Source organism: Muntiacus reevesi, chromosome 1 (genome assembly GCF_963930625.1).
Source record: "Muntiacus reevesi chromosome 1, mMunRee1.1, whole genome shotgun sequence".
NCBI classification, from domain to species: Eukaryota; Metazoa; Chordata; class Mammalia; order Artiodactyla; family Cervidae; genus Muntiacus; species Muntiacus reevesi.
In genome coordinates this window covers 75357627-75372617 of record NC_089249.1, presented here as the reverse complement: position 1 = coordinate 75372617, position 14991 = coordinate 75357627, and the positions used below count along the sequence as shown (strand labels likewise).

The following is a 14991-nucleotide window of genomic DNA, read 5'->3' as shown; positions in this document are numbered from 1 at the left end:
GAATATTTCATGCAAAGATGGGCACAATAAAGGACAGAAATGGTATGGACCTAACAGAAACAGAAGATATTAAGAACAGGTGGAAAGCATACACAAAAGAACTGTATAAAAAAGATCATCACAACCCAGATAATCATGATGGTGTGATCACTCATTTAGAGCCAGACATCCTGGAGTGTGAAGTCAAGTGGGCCTTAGGAAGCATCACTAAGAACAAAGCAAGTGGAGGTGATGGAATTCTAGTTGAGCTATTTCAAATCCTAAAAGATGCTGCTGCTAAAGTGCTGCACTCAATACACCAGCACATTTGGAAAACTCGGCAGTGGCCACAGGACTGGAAAAGGTCAGTTTTCATTCCAATCCCCAAAAAATTCAATGCCAAAGAATGTTCAAACTACTGCACAATTGCACTCATCTCACATGCTAGCAAAATGATGTGCAAAATTCTCCAAGCCAGGCTTCAACAGTACGTGAACTGTGAACTTCCAGATGTTTAAACTGGATTTAGAAAAGGCAGAGGAACCAGAGATCAAATTGCCAAAAATCCATTGTATCATCAAAAAAGCAAGAGAGTTCCAGGAAAAACAAACAAACAAACATCTATTTCTGCTTTATTGACTACACCAGAGTATTTGACTACGTGGATCACAGCGAACTGTGGAAAATTCTGGAAGATACGGGAATACCAGACCACCTGACCTGCCTCTTGAGAAATCTGTATGCAGGTCAGCAAGCAACAGTTAGAACTGGATATGGAACAACAGACTGGTTCCAAATAGGAAAAGGAGTACATCAAGGCTGTATATTGTCATCCTGCTTATTTAACTACTATGCAGAGTACATCATGAGAAATGCTGGACTGGATGAAGCACAAGCTGGAATCAAGATTGCTGGGAGAAATATCAGTAACCTCAGATATAGAGATGATACCACCTTTATGGCAGAAAGTGAAGAAGAACTAAAGAGCTTCTTGATGAAAGTGAAAGAGGAGAGTGAAAAAGTTGTCTTAAAACTCAACATTCAGAAAACTAAGATCACAGCATCTGGTTCTATCACTTCATGGCAAATAAATGGGGAAACAGTGAAAGACTTTATTTTGGGGGGCTTCAAAATCACTGCAGATGGTGAGTGCAGCCATGAAATTAAAAGACACTTGCTCCTTGGAAGAAAAGCTATGACCAACCTCGACAGCATATTAAAAAGCAGAGATATTACTCTGCCAACAAAGGTCCATCTAGTCAAAGCTATAGTTTTTCCAATAGTCATGTATCGATGTGAAAGTTGGACATAAAGAAAGCTGAGCAGTGAAGAATTGGTGCTTTTGAACTGTGGTATTGGAGATGACTCTTGAGAGTCCTTTGGACTGCAAGGAGATTCAATTAGTCCATCCTAAAGGAAATCCATCCTGAATATTCATTGGAAGGACTGATGCTGAAGTGAAACTCCAATATTTTGGCCACCTGATGAGAAGAACTGACTTATTTGAAAAGACCCTGATGCTGAGAAAGATTGAAGGCAGGAAGAGAAGGGGACAACAGAGGATGAGATGGCATCACCGACTCAATGGACATGAGTTTGAGCAAACTCTGGGAACTGGTGATGGACAGGGAGGCCTGGTATGCTGCAGTCCATGGGATCACAAAGAGTCAGACACGACTGAATGACTGAACTGAACTGGGGGGCAGAATATAGGTTTTAACCCTTTTATTTGAACCCATTTTTTTTGATCCCAAATCATATGCTCCTGGCCATTACCCTATCCTGCTCTTCTGTTTTGGTGCCACACCAGGACGTCTTCCCATTTCTGGAGTATTCCATGCAGCTTCCAAGTATGAACTCCTTTTTAATTACGTTTTCCTGCACTCCATCCCTGTCCCCTCCAGCTCTTACTGTCCCTCTGTTTCATGAAGTCATTACCAATGACTTGGCATATAGCTTTCTATCCTCTTTTACCACCATTGGTAACTTTTGCTTGAACAATTGTTTAAATGAGATCTTGTTGCATAGATATATCTTGTACATTGTCCTTGTTGAATGAAGACCCTTCTATATCGTGAGCTTCCTAAGTACAAACATGCTGTTTCCCATGTCTTCCCAATGTAAACACTGTGAGAAAGCATACAGATACCACAGTTCTCTTCGATTCCATGAAAGGAGTCACACTGGAGAGAAATCCTATGTAAACAATGTGAAAAAGCTTTTCACAGTCATAAAAGCTTTCAATCACATGAAAGATTTCACACCAGAGAGAAACCCTATCAATGTAAACACTGTGAGAAAGCATTCAGAAACCTCAAGTCTCTTTGAAACCATGAAAGGACTCCTATTGGAGAGAAGCCTTATCAGTATTAAAAAGAGGGTCAAAGTTCATGAAGAAGTCATATTTGAAAAGAACCCGCAGTTGCAGCTTGTTAACTCTTAGTTGTGGCATGTGGGATCTATTCCCTGACCAGGTATTGAACCCGGGCCCCCTGAGATAGGAGTTCAGAGTCTTAGCCAGGGGACCCCCAGAAAAGTCTCAGATGTACAGTTTTTGTTTTTTTGAGGGTTGAGTACTTGTTTGTTTGTTTTGGTAGTTAACTTTTCACTGTTCATATTACAGTAGTAACAGTCTCACAAAATAAGTGTGAAGTATCGTCTCCTTTGAGAAGACTTTGTGAACAACAGTAATATATATTGTTGAAAACTTTTGGATAACTTTGTATAGAAGTCATCTACTCAGAGGTACAGTCTAGGTTTGTTTTATGGGTGTTTCCTGGTTTACTAATTTAGACACTTCACCTTTTTAAAGTATATTTATATACTTATTTGGCTTCATCAGGTATCAGTTGTGGTGTACAGGCTTGGTTGCCCTGAGGCATTGGCATCACAGTTACCCAAATAGGGATCCAAGCCCTATCTCCTGCATTGGAATAGGGATTCTTAACCACTGGGCCACGGGGGAAGTCCCTCAAGCACTTCACTTTTTGTAGTTGTTTTGATTTTGGGGTTTTTGGTTTATTTATTTTTGTTTTATTTTCATAGTTTCAATAATTTGTTTCCTTCGGGGAAATCATGCGTCTTATGTAAATCATCTTAGATTTTGGCATACATTTGTTCATTGAATTCTTTTTTTTTTTTTTTTTTCTATTTTTTCCATTTATTTTTATTAGTTGAAGGCTAATTACTTTACAATATTGTAGCGGTTTTTGCCATATATTGACATGAATCAGCCATGGATTTACATGTATTCCCCATCCCGATCTCCCATCCCACCTCCCTCTCCACCCGATCCCTCTAGGTCTTCCCAGTGCACCAGCCCCGAGCACTTGTCTCATGCCTCCAACCTGGGCTGGTGATCTGTTTCACCCTTGATAATATACATGTTTCGATGTTGTTCTCTCGAAACATCCCACCCTCACCTTCTCCCACAGAGTCCAAAAGTCTGTTCTGTATATCTGTGTCTCTTTTTCTGTTTTACATATAGGGTTATTGTTACCATCTTTCTAAATTCCATATATATGCATTAGTATACTGTATTGGTGTTTATCTTTCTGGCTTACTTCACTCTGTATAATGGGCTCCAGTTTCGTCCATCTCATTAGAACTGATTCAAATGAATTCTTTTTAACGGCTGAGTAATATGCCATTGTGTATATGTACCACAGCTTCCTTATCCATTCCTCTGCTGATGGGCATCTAGGTTGCTTCCATGTCCTGGCTATTATAAACAGTGCTGCGATGAACATTGGGGTGCACGTGTCTCTTTCAGATCTGGTTTCCTCAGTGTGTATGCCCAGAAGTGGGATTGCTGGGTCATATGGCAGTTCTATTTCCAGTTTTTAAAGAAATTTCCACACTGTTTTCCATAGTGGCTGTACTAGTTTGCATTCCCACCAACAGTGTAAGAGAGTTCCCTTTTCTCCACACCCTCTCCAGCATTTATTGCTTGTAGACTTTTGGATAGCAGCCATCTTGACTGGCGTGTAATGGCACCTCATTGTGGTTTTGATTTGTGTTTCTCTGATAATGAGTGATGTTGAGCATCTTTTCATGTGTTTGTTAGCCATCTGTATGTCTTCTTTGGGGAAATGTCTGTTTAGAATTCTTTCATAGTTCTTTTTATTTCTGCAATGTCCATAGTAATATCCCTCATTCTTCCTGACTGTATAAATTTGAATATTCCCTCTTTTTCCTAGATCAGCCTTGCTTAAGATTTGTCAATTTTGTTAATTTTTATTTAGAACTCACTTTTGGCTTCACTGGTTTTTCTCTATGATTTTTCCACTCCCCATTTCATTCATCTCTACTTTAAATTTTATTCTTTCTTTTTCTCTTCAAATCAGGTTTGGTGAGTCATCTTTAAATTCTGTTAAGGTCAAGAAACATGTTACTGATTTTCAGTCTCCCTCATTTGCTAGCAGAGGAATTAAAAGCTACACCTTTTTTTTTCTAGGTTTCACTTCAGATGCAAGCCATAACATTTGAGACTTTGGGAATGATATAATATCCCTCAATATCTCTATTAATATTTTTTGTTCTCAAGTCCATTTTGCACAATATTTATACAACCTCTTTTCAAGTTGGTGTTATTCACAGGTACATCTATCACACACTTGGATTTTCACTCTTAGTATCTTTCATCTAAAGTGTGCTTTCTAGACCTCCCTGGTGGCCTAGTGGTTAAGAATCTGCCTGCCAGAGCTCAGGACACAGATTCAATCCCTGGTCCAGGAAGATTCCACATGCCTCAGGGCAACTGAGGACATGCTATGCAAATAATGAGCCAGCACTCTAGAGCCTGTGCTCCACAACAGGAGAAGCCACTACAAATGAGGAGGCCGAGCATCACAGCTAGAAAAAAACCCATGCTCAGCAATAAAAAGCCAGCACAGCTGAAAATAAATGAATAAATAAATAAAATTAAACAAAAAAGATAATAAAAAAATACAGTCTGCTTCTTCTACATAGTACATACTTAGATAAGGGTTTGTATTTCATATGAGGTGAAACTCTCTTCCTCCTGTTTGGACCATATCATTCATTCACTGTTAGTATTATTGACATAGATGCAATACACCTGGCATTTACCTTTTGTGTTTTACAGTTCTTAAGTTTTTAATTCTTCCAGAAGGTAAACAATCTGCCTGCAAAACAGTAAACCCAGGTTCAATCCCTGGGTTGAGAAGATCCCCTGGAGAGGGGATGGCTGCCCACTCCAGTATTCTTGCCTGGAGAAATGCATGGACAGAGGAGCTTGGTGGGCTATTGTTCGTGGGATTGCAAAGAGTTGGACATGACTGAGCAACTAACATTTTTCATTCTTAGTCCTTTATAAATTTATTTTTCATTAAATGAATATATTCTAATACTTTGATTTCTAAATGATTTCTCCATTAGCTATCTAAAAAAATTTTTAGAGGTTCCTCTTTAAAAATATATGTATTGATTACATATTATCATAGCTTAATCCCAGAAATACAAGAAAGCATTCATATAAAGCTTTATTCTTTTCACTTTTTTTTTATTATTGTCATGCAGATTATATTAATGATATAATCCCCTCAAATACATTGGTACACTTATGTACCATCTGTGGTCATTTCCTTTGCTCAGTACAGTTTACTTTCACACTTGTGCTTTTGAATGGCAAATATACTAATGCGGGTATCATATTGCTATATATTGTAGTGTACTAACACATGACAAACATAGGATTTTACATAGTTCCTTTGACATCAATTAAAAGAAAATTGTATTACTTCTGCCTTTTATTCTTATGGCATTAGATACACAATTGTTTCTCTCTGTTAATGTTAATATGAACTACTTTCTGGAATCCCTAGTATTCAAGCTGAGGAACTCCTTCTGTAATTCCTGTGAGCCAACTGTCTATTAATATATTTTTTTCAGTTATTGATTTGAGAGCATCTTGTTTTGTCTCTATCTTTCAGAAGGTAGTTTTGGTCAAGATGGAATTCTTGGTTGATAGGTTTTTTTCTTAGCGTACCTTGAATGTTTCCCTCTGCCTTTTGGCCTCCCTGCTTTTTTGCTGAGATATCACCTAATTTCACTAGGGTCATTTTACTGGTCATTTTTCAAATGCCCTTTATTCCCACTATACAGTTCCAACTCCTATTTCTATGCATGTCTCATATTTCCGTTATAAACTCGACATTTTAGGCAATATAATGCAGGTACTCTGGGTACTGGACACATTTCTTCTGGACTTTGTTATCATGATACCAGCATTATCAGTTTTTTGTTTGTTTTTTGGTGGAGAATATGAGTAATGATCCAGTATTATTGTAATGAAGCTTGATCCCCATGTTTTGAGAAGACAGAGTAAGGGTCTCAAAAATATACAAGCAACACCTGAAACTCAATTCCAGAAAAGTAAATGACCCAATCAAAAAATGGGCCAAAGAACTAAACAGACATTTCTCCAAAGAAGACATACAGATGGCTAACAAACACATGAAAAGATGCTCAACATCATTCATTATCAGAGAAATGCAAATCAAAACCACAATGAGGTACCATTACACGCCAGTCAGGATGGCTGCTATCCAAAAGTCTACAAGCAATAAATGCTGGAGAGGGTGTGGAGAAAAGGGAACTGTCTTACACTGTTGGTGGGAATGCAAACTAGTACAGCCACTATGGAAAACAGTGTGGAGATTTCTTAAAAAACTGGAAATAGAACTGCCATATGACCCAGCAATCCCACTTCTGGGCATACACACTGAGGAAACCAGATCTGAAAGAGACACGTGCACCCCAATGTTCATCGCAGCCCTGTTTATAATAGCCAGGACATGGAAGCAACCTAGATGCCCATCAGCAGATGAATGGATAAGGAAGCTGTGGTACATATACACCATGGCATATTACTCAGCCGTTAAAAAGAATTCATTTGAATCAGTTCTAATGAGATGGATGAAACTGGAGCCCATTATACAGAGTGAAGTAAGCCAGAAAGATAAAGAACATTACAGCATACTAACACATATATATGAAATTTAGAAAGATGGTAACGATAACCCTATATGCAAAACAGAAAAAGAGACACAGATGTACAAAACAGACTTTTGAACTCTGTGGGAGAAAGTGAGGGTGGGATGTTTCGAAAGAACAGCATGTATATTGTCTATGGTGAAACAGATCACCAGCCCAGGTGGGATGCATGAGACAAGTGCTCGGGGCTGGTGCACTAGGGAGACCCAGAGGAATCGGGTGGAGAGGGAGGTGGGAGGGGGGATCGGGATGAGGAATACGTGTAACTCTATGGCTGATTCATGTCAATGTATGACAAAACCCACTGAAATGTTGTGAAATAATTAGCCTCCAACTAATTAAAAAAAAAAAAAAGAAGACAGAGTAAGTGTATTGAATTATGGATATGCAGATTATGATCTGCTTCCCTGGTGGCTCAGCTGGTAAAGAAACCACCTGCAATGCAGGAGACCTAGGTTCTATCCCTGGTGGGGAAGACCCCTGGAGAAGGGAAAGACTACCAACTCCAGTATTCTGGCCTGGAGAATTCCATGGACTGTATAGTACATGGGGTCACAAAGAGTCGGACATGACTGAGTGACCTTCACTTTCATGTCTTCTCATCATTCTTAGCACCTAACATAATGCTGTGTATTAATGTTACTGAATAATTTGTTGAACAAATGAATAAATATATTTTATCCTAATATTTTCAACTTTGGTTAAAATACCAACCAGTTGATACGTGTGAATTGATAGACTTAACACATGCCCACAGACACAATAAGAATGTCATTGTTGGGAGTGACATAAACAAGATGGTAGAATAGGAGGTCTGTAGTCTTTCCCTTACAGAAGCAAATTTTTGGCAGCCTACTTTAAACAAAAACTGATAGCCTTGAGATCTAGATGGGAGATTGTGAAACCCCACTGGAGCCCAATACCAAAGAAGGGCCACTTGAGAAGGTAAGCACATGCCCTAGGAGGTGACTCACTGACTATCATCCCAGCTACAGACTGAAAACTGCCCCATTCTCCTGTGGACTCAACTCTAGCCCCACTTGTCCATGCTTCTACCACCTTCCTCTTCTGCTAAGGAATCCATGCTCATCCATTCCCCTGGTAGCAGGCCCATCAACCTCAGACTGAGTTCTGTTGCTGAAGCAGTTCTGTGACCCAGATTCAAAGGCAAGTCACAGCCTGAGAGAAAATATTATATGTATTCTTATATATGGAGCTTCCCTGGTAGCACAGACAGTAAAGAATCTGCCTGAATGCAGGGTAACTGGGTTTGATCTCTGAGTTGGAAAGACTCCCCAGAGAAAGTGAGTGGCTACCCACTCCAGTATTGTTGCCTGGAGAATTTCACGGGCAGAGAAGCCTGGTGGGTTACAGTCCACATGGCCACAAGGAGTCAGACACGACTAAATGACTTTCACACACACACATATACACACATACATACACATATGAGAAGTTCTACAAGTTGAAATTAAAGGCCACTGGCAACTTGAAAACACATGAAATTGTAAAACTCACTAGTAAAGGTGAATATACAGATGGTTTGACCTATGATTTTTCAACTTTGTGATGGTGCAAAAGCAATATGCATTTAGTAGAAGTCAGACTTTGAATTTTGATCTTTTCCTGGGCCAGCAACACACAGCATGATACTCTCTTGTGATGCTGGGCAGCAGCAGTGTGCCAGTGCTCCCAGTCAGCCACATAATCACAGGGGCGAACAACAGACACACTTACAACAGTTCTGTATCTATGCAGTCATCGTATGTTGCACTTTCAGTGCAGTATTCAGTAAATTACATGAACTATTCAACACTCTATTATAAAATAGGCTTTGTGTTAGCTGATTGTACCCAGCTATAGGTTAAGGTAGTGTTCTGAGCATGTTTAAAGCAGTCTAGGTTAAGCTATAATAATAATATTTGATAGACTGGGTGTATTAAATGCACTTTAGACTTATGATATTTTCTGCTTATAATGAGTTTATTAGGACATAACTCCATCATGAATTTAGGAAGATTAATATAATCAAATTCAGAATATGCTAAATACTGTGTCTTAGTCTATACAATTTGTTATGACAAAAGTGCTGTACTGGGTAACCTATAAACAACAGAAATTTATTTCTCAAAGTTCTGAAGGCTAGTAACACTGGCCGACTGTCTCTGGAACAGTCCACTTCATCATAGACAGCCACCTTCTCCCTATAATCTCACATGGAAGAAGCATAAGAGGACTCTCTTTGACCTCTTTTATAAGGGGACTAATCTCTTTTATGATGGTTGTGCCCTCATGACATAATCATTTCCCAAAGGCCCCTCCATCTCCTAATACTGTCACCTTCAGGGTCAAAATTTTAATATACGAAGTTTGAGGGGAAATAAACATTCATAAAATTCTATATAGTGGTGTGTAAAACACTTTTAACTCTAGCAAAAAAGTTTTAAAAGAAAAAAGTACCAAATAACTATAGCTACAATAATTTGTTAATTGTATACACAATGTAAAAGTATGTAAATTGTGATATCTGTAATAAAATGCAGGATAATTAAAGGGTAGAGTTTTAATACATGATTTAAATAAATTTCTTAATTTAAATTATTATATTTTATATAGGTCCCATAGCAGTCACAAAGAAAAAATCTGAATAGATACAAAGGACTCCCCAAAAGTCAAAACTATCTTGAGCCAGAAGGACAAAACTGGAAAAAACATAATTTCTGACTTCTAACTATTACAAAGCTGTGGTAATAGTAAAAACTATTCATGTTGACATATGGAAGAGGCTAGCACAATATTGTAGAACAATTATTTTCCAATAAAAAACAATCAAAACTAGCATAAAAATAGACATATAGATCAATGGATCAGAACAGAGAGCCTAGAAATGAATCCACACTTTTATAGTCAACTGATCTTCAAAATAAACTGGGGAAAATTCTGAAAGAGATGGGAATACCAGACCACCTGACCTGCCTCTTGAGAAATCTGTATGCAGGTGAGGAAGCAACAGTTAAAACTGGACATGGAAAAACAGACTGGTTCCAAATATGGAAAGGAGTACGTCAAGCCTGTATATTGTCACCTGCTGATTTAACTTATATGCAGAGTACATCATGAGAAACCCTAGGCTGGATGAAGCACACACTGGGATCAAGATTGCCAGGAGAAATACCAGTAACCTCAGATATGCAGATGACACCACCCTTATGGCAGAGTGAAGAAGAACTAAAGAGCCTCTTGAAGAAAGTGAAAGAAGAAAGTGAAAAAGTTGGCTTAAAGCTCAACATTCAGAAAACTAAGATCATGGCATCCGGTCCCATCACTTCATGGCAAATAGATGGGGAAACAGTGGAAACAGTGGCTGACTTTATTTTGGGGGACTCCAAAATCACTGCAGATGGTCATTGCAGCCATGAAATTAAAAGACGCCTACTCCTTGGAGGAAAGTTGTGACCAACCTAGACAGCATATTAAAAAGTAGAGACATTACTTTGCCAACAAAGGTCTGTCTGGTCGAGGCTGTGGTTTTTCCAGAGGTCATGTATGGATGTAAGAGTTGGACTAGAAAGAAAACTGAGCACTGAAGAATTGATGCTTTTGAACTATGGTGTTGGAGAAGACTCTTGAGAGTCCCTTGGACTGCAAGGAGATCCAGTCAGTCCATCCTAAAGCAAATCAGTCCTTGGTGTTCATTGGAAGGACTGATGTTGAAGCTGAATCTCCAATATTTTGCCCACCTGATTGGAAGAGCTGACTCATTTGAAAAGACCCTGATATTGGGAAAGATTGAAGGTGGGAGGAAAAGGGGATGACAGAGGATGAGATGGTTGGATGGCATCACCGACTTAATGGACATTAGTTTTGGTAAACTCTGGGAGTTGGTGATGGACAGGGAGGCCTGGCGTGCTGCGGTTCATTGGGTCACAAAGAGTTGGACAAACTGAGCGACTGAACTGAACTGAACTGATCTTCAAAATCCGTACCAAAAACAGACAGAGGGTAAAGAACATTTCCTTCCATAAATCACTCTGTGAAAACTGAATTTCCACATAAAAACAAATAAAATTGGATTTTTGTATCTCATCATATACAAAAATCAACTTGAAATAGATGACTTAAATGTATGACCTGAAACTGTAAAACTGCTAAAAGGGAACTGCTAAAAGAGAGAAAGCTTCTTGGCATTGACCTGGAACATGAGTTTTGGATATGACCCCAAAAGCATAGGCAACGAAAATAAGAACTAAAACAAATGGGATTGCATCAAAAATAAAAACTTTTGCAAACAAAGGAAACAATCAACAATATAAAGAGTAACCTATGAAATGGGAGAAAATAAAAGAAAACCATCTATCCAATAAGGGGTTAAAACGACTGAGGAACTTTAACAGATAAACAGCAAAATACAAATAACCTGATTAAAAAGCAGTTAAAAATATGAATAGATATTCTCAATATACGAAATCTCCAAAAGTTTATAAAAAGATGCTCAAACATTAGTAAGAATCAGGGAAACACAAATCGAAACCAGGAGATAACACTTCACACTAATTAGATTGGTTATTATCAAATACACAAAAGGTAACAAGTGTTGATAAAACTTGTACATTGTTGGCAAGAATATAATTCACACAGTCATAATGCAGAAACAGTCTGGAAGTTCCTAAAAAATTAAAAGTAAAACTATCATATAATTCAGTAATCCCACTTCTGGGTGTATATCTGAAGGAAATGAAATTAGTATCTCAATGAGATTCCTGCACTCCCATATTCATTACAACATTATTCACAGTAGCTAGAATATTGAAACAATCTAAGTGTCTGTCTTCTGCTTAATGGATAAATACAAGGTAGTGTGTGTACACACACATACACACACACACACACACACACACACACACACACACATGCAATGGAATATTATTCAACTTTTAAAGAAAGAAAGAAATCCTGACATTGTGACAACATGAATAAACCTGGAGGACATTATGCTAAGTGAAATAAGCCACAAAGAAAGACAAATACTACATGATCTCACATGTGCAATCTGAAAAAGTTGAACTCACAAAAGCAGAGACTAAAATGGTGTTTGCTACAGTGAGTACACTGTAGGAGAACTGAGGACATGTTGGTCAAAGGAACAAACTTACAGTTGTAAGATGAAGCAGTACTGGAGATCTAATGTAGAGTACGGTGATGAATAATAATAATAATGCTAAGTTGAAATTTGCTGAGAGTTGATCCTGAGTGTTCTTACCACACACACAAGGTGACTAATTATGTGAAGTGAGAGGAATGCTAACTAGCTGATTGTGGTAATTATTGCACAATATATGTGTATTAAGACATCTTATACATCTTGCTGCTGCTGCTGCCGCTAAGTCGCTTCAGTCGTGCCCGACTCTGCGCGACCCCATAGACGGAAGCCCACTAGGCTCCTCGGTCCCTGGGAATCTCCAGGCAAGAATACTGGAGTGGGTTGCCATTATACATCTTAAATACATATAATTTTAATTTGTCAATTATGCTTCAATAAACCCAAAGGGGAAAAAAAAAATATCAAACATCTTAGGATTTTCCCCTGCCTCGCCTACTTCCCCCGTGAGCCCTTGTCTTGGTTTCCCCTTCTTTGTGCTCTTTAACTGCCAATCACTGATATCATTTGCATTTGTGTGCCAAAGAAGGAGACATCTTTTATCTTAGAAAACTTGCTCTCCCATGTCCAGCACCACAGTCTGGGATTGGCACATAAGGAATAAACACACCTCCTTTGCAGACAGAAAGGTAAGGTCTTCTCTGAATGAGACCAAATGAACAAGCAAACAGAATACACTTGCTGCACTTCATGATGTAGTATTTTTTTGTAGAAAAAAAATGAATAATCCCTTAAGTGATGTGGTCACTCTGGTTTTCTTCTCTGTAAAGTTGAAGCTCTGACCACTCTTGCAGCCGCAAAAGAAGAATCTCTGAGCTGTATAGTGAAGTCAGAGAACATAATCTCCCGAGGCAGGAAAGAATCTTTGAGCAGGGGCTGAGACCCCCCAAAAAACCAGGCCCATGGTAGAGAGATGCTGTCCTAACCCCACCTAGGGCCCATGTTTAGCTGTTCTACTTACCCAGGATCAGCAGTGATACCCACAGCAGCATGAAGACTTGGTCTGCCCAGGGCTGAGGCCAAAAGAGAAGCTTTCTCAGGAAAAGCGTGTTTGTCGTCGATCTCACAGCTGTACACTATCACCCTAACCCCAAGAAAGGCATCTGTGAAGTAGCTTTTTCAAAGAGCAGGATGCATTAGTAAATTAGAAAAAAGGAAGTGGGAGTTCCCATCTTTAACTACTAATCAAAGTTTCCTGCTCTGTGATCAAAGTGATAAAAATAAATGTTAGGGGTTTTGACACCACATTTCTATTGCTGGAAAAATGCGTTAAGGAAAGCATAGAAGATAGCTCTAAAATAATGTTTATTATGACATCATTCATAATAGCTAAACACTGGAAGAAACATCATAGGACTGAATAAACATGGTGGTGGTTTAGTCACTAAGTTGTGTCCGACTCTTGTGACCCCATGGATTGTAGCCTACCAGGCTCCTCTGTCCCTGGGATTCTCCAGGCAAGAATACTGGAGTGGGTTGCCATTTCCTTCTCCAGAATAACCATTGGGCTACTTAAGAATATTCTGATACATGTAAATAATAACACACCATGAAGACATTAAGAATGAGATAAGCTTGCACATATAAGAAAGCAAGACAGCTTTGATCAATGTGAAGGGAAAAAAGTGGGGAGTAGATTGGTTATTTATACTAATATTACATTGGGGTAAATGTAAAAAATAGAGTACATGTATAAATAAATTGGTATAAGAATCCCTTCTTATTTCCTGGGAAATAAACCTAAAATAGTGGTTATATTTGCATAACTATGGAATGGAAGGAGATATTTTATTTTATGTCTTTCTATATATGCTATATGCTTAGTCAGTCAGTCGTGTCTGACTCTTTGTGACCCCATGGACAGTAGTTCACCAGGCTCCTCTGTCCATGGGATTCTCCAAATAAGAATACTATGTGTGAGTGAGTGTGAAGTCACTCAGTCGTGTCTGACTCTTTGCAATCCCATGGACTGTAGCCCACCAGGTTCCTCTGTTCATGAACTTTTTCAGGCAAGAGTACTGGAGTGGTTGCCATTTTCTTCTCCAAAGAATACTGTAGTGGATGACTGTTCCCTTCTCCAGGGGATCTTCCCAACCCAGGAATGGAACCCATGTCTCCCTTATTGCAGGTGGATTCTTTACCATCTGAGTCACCAAGGAATCCCTTAAGGGACCATTTAATTTCATATCTACAAATGCATATCACTTACATATATTATGTTACATCCTACCTACTTCACTCTGAGACAAGGAAAGCATATAATGATAAATAGAGATTATTCCATCTCAGTCCATCAGGAAGACCTCAAGGCAACAAAGAGCTTTAACTTGCTTTTGAAGCTAATACAAATAACTCTACTACATATATTCTTGTACAGGTCTCCTGGTACATGTGGGCTTGCATTTCTGTTGCTTATATACCCGGGAATAGAATTCCTGGCTTATAACATGATTTTAGAAAGCTCAGTTTAGAAGGTACTGCTAAATTATTTTTGAAAATGATTGTGCTAGTTCCAACTTTATCAACTGGTGTTTGAGAGTTTTTGTTACTGTAAAATACCTGCTGATATTAGTATCATAATCTTGTACATTTTAGCCAGTATGCTAGGACTGTCTTAAAGCAGTTTTAATTTTCATGTCCTTGGTGAATTATGCAGTTGAGCATCTCTTCAAGTTTTTGCTCATTGTGTTGCACACTTGAAACCACTGTAATATTGTAAGTCAAATATATTTTAATAAAATAGAGCCTATACCATTGTCTGAAGCCCCAGCTTTTGCCACTGCAACCTGGAGTACATCATCAGATCACCTGGCTAGTGGGACTTATGTTTAAGTTCC

General features: G+C 38.6%; 1 protein-coding gene across 3 annotated transcripts in view; it reads right to left on the bottom strand.

The window, feature by feature from the left end:
* The window catches only part of FCRL5 (Fc receptor like 5), a 63598-nt gene extending 50351 nt beyond the window's left edge, over window positions 1-13247 (bottom strand). For all 3 annotated transcript variants that reach the window (XM_065901594.1, XM_065901596.1, XM_065901595.1), the window contains exon 1: window positions 13116-13247. In XM_065901594.1, the coding sequence (XP_065757666.1) occupies window positions 13116-13146 (31 nt within the window). In that variant the 5' untranslated portion in view covers window positions 13147-13247. The remainder of the gene's footprint in view (window positions 1-13115) is intronic.
* Between the last annotated feature and the right edge of the window lie 1744 nt (window positions 13248-14991).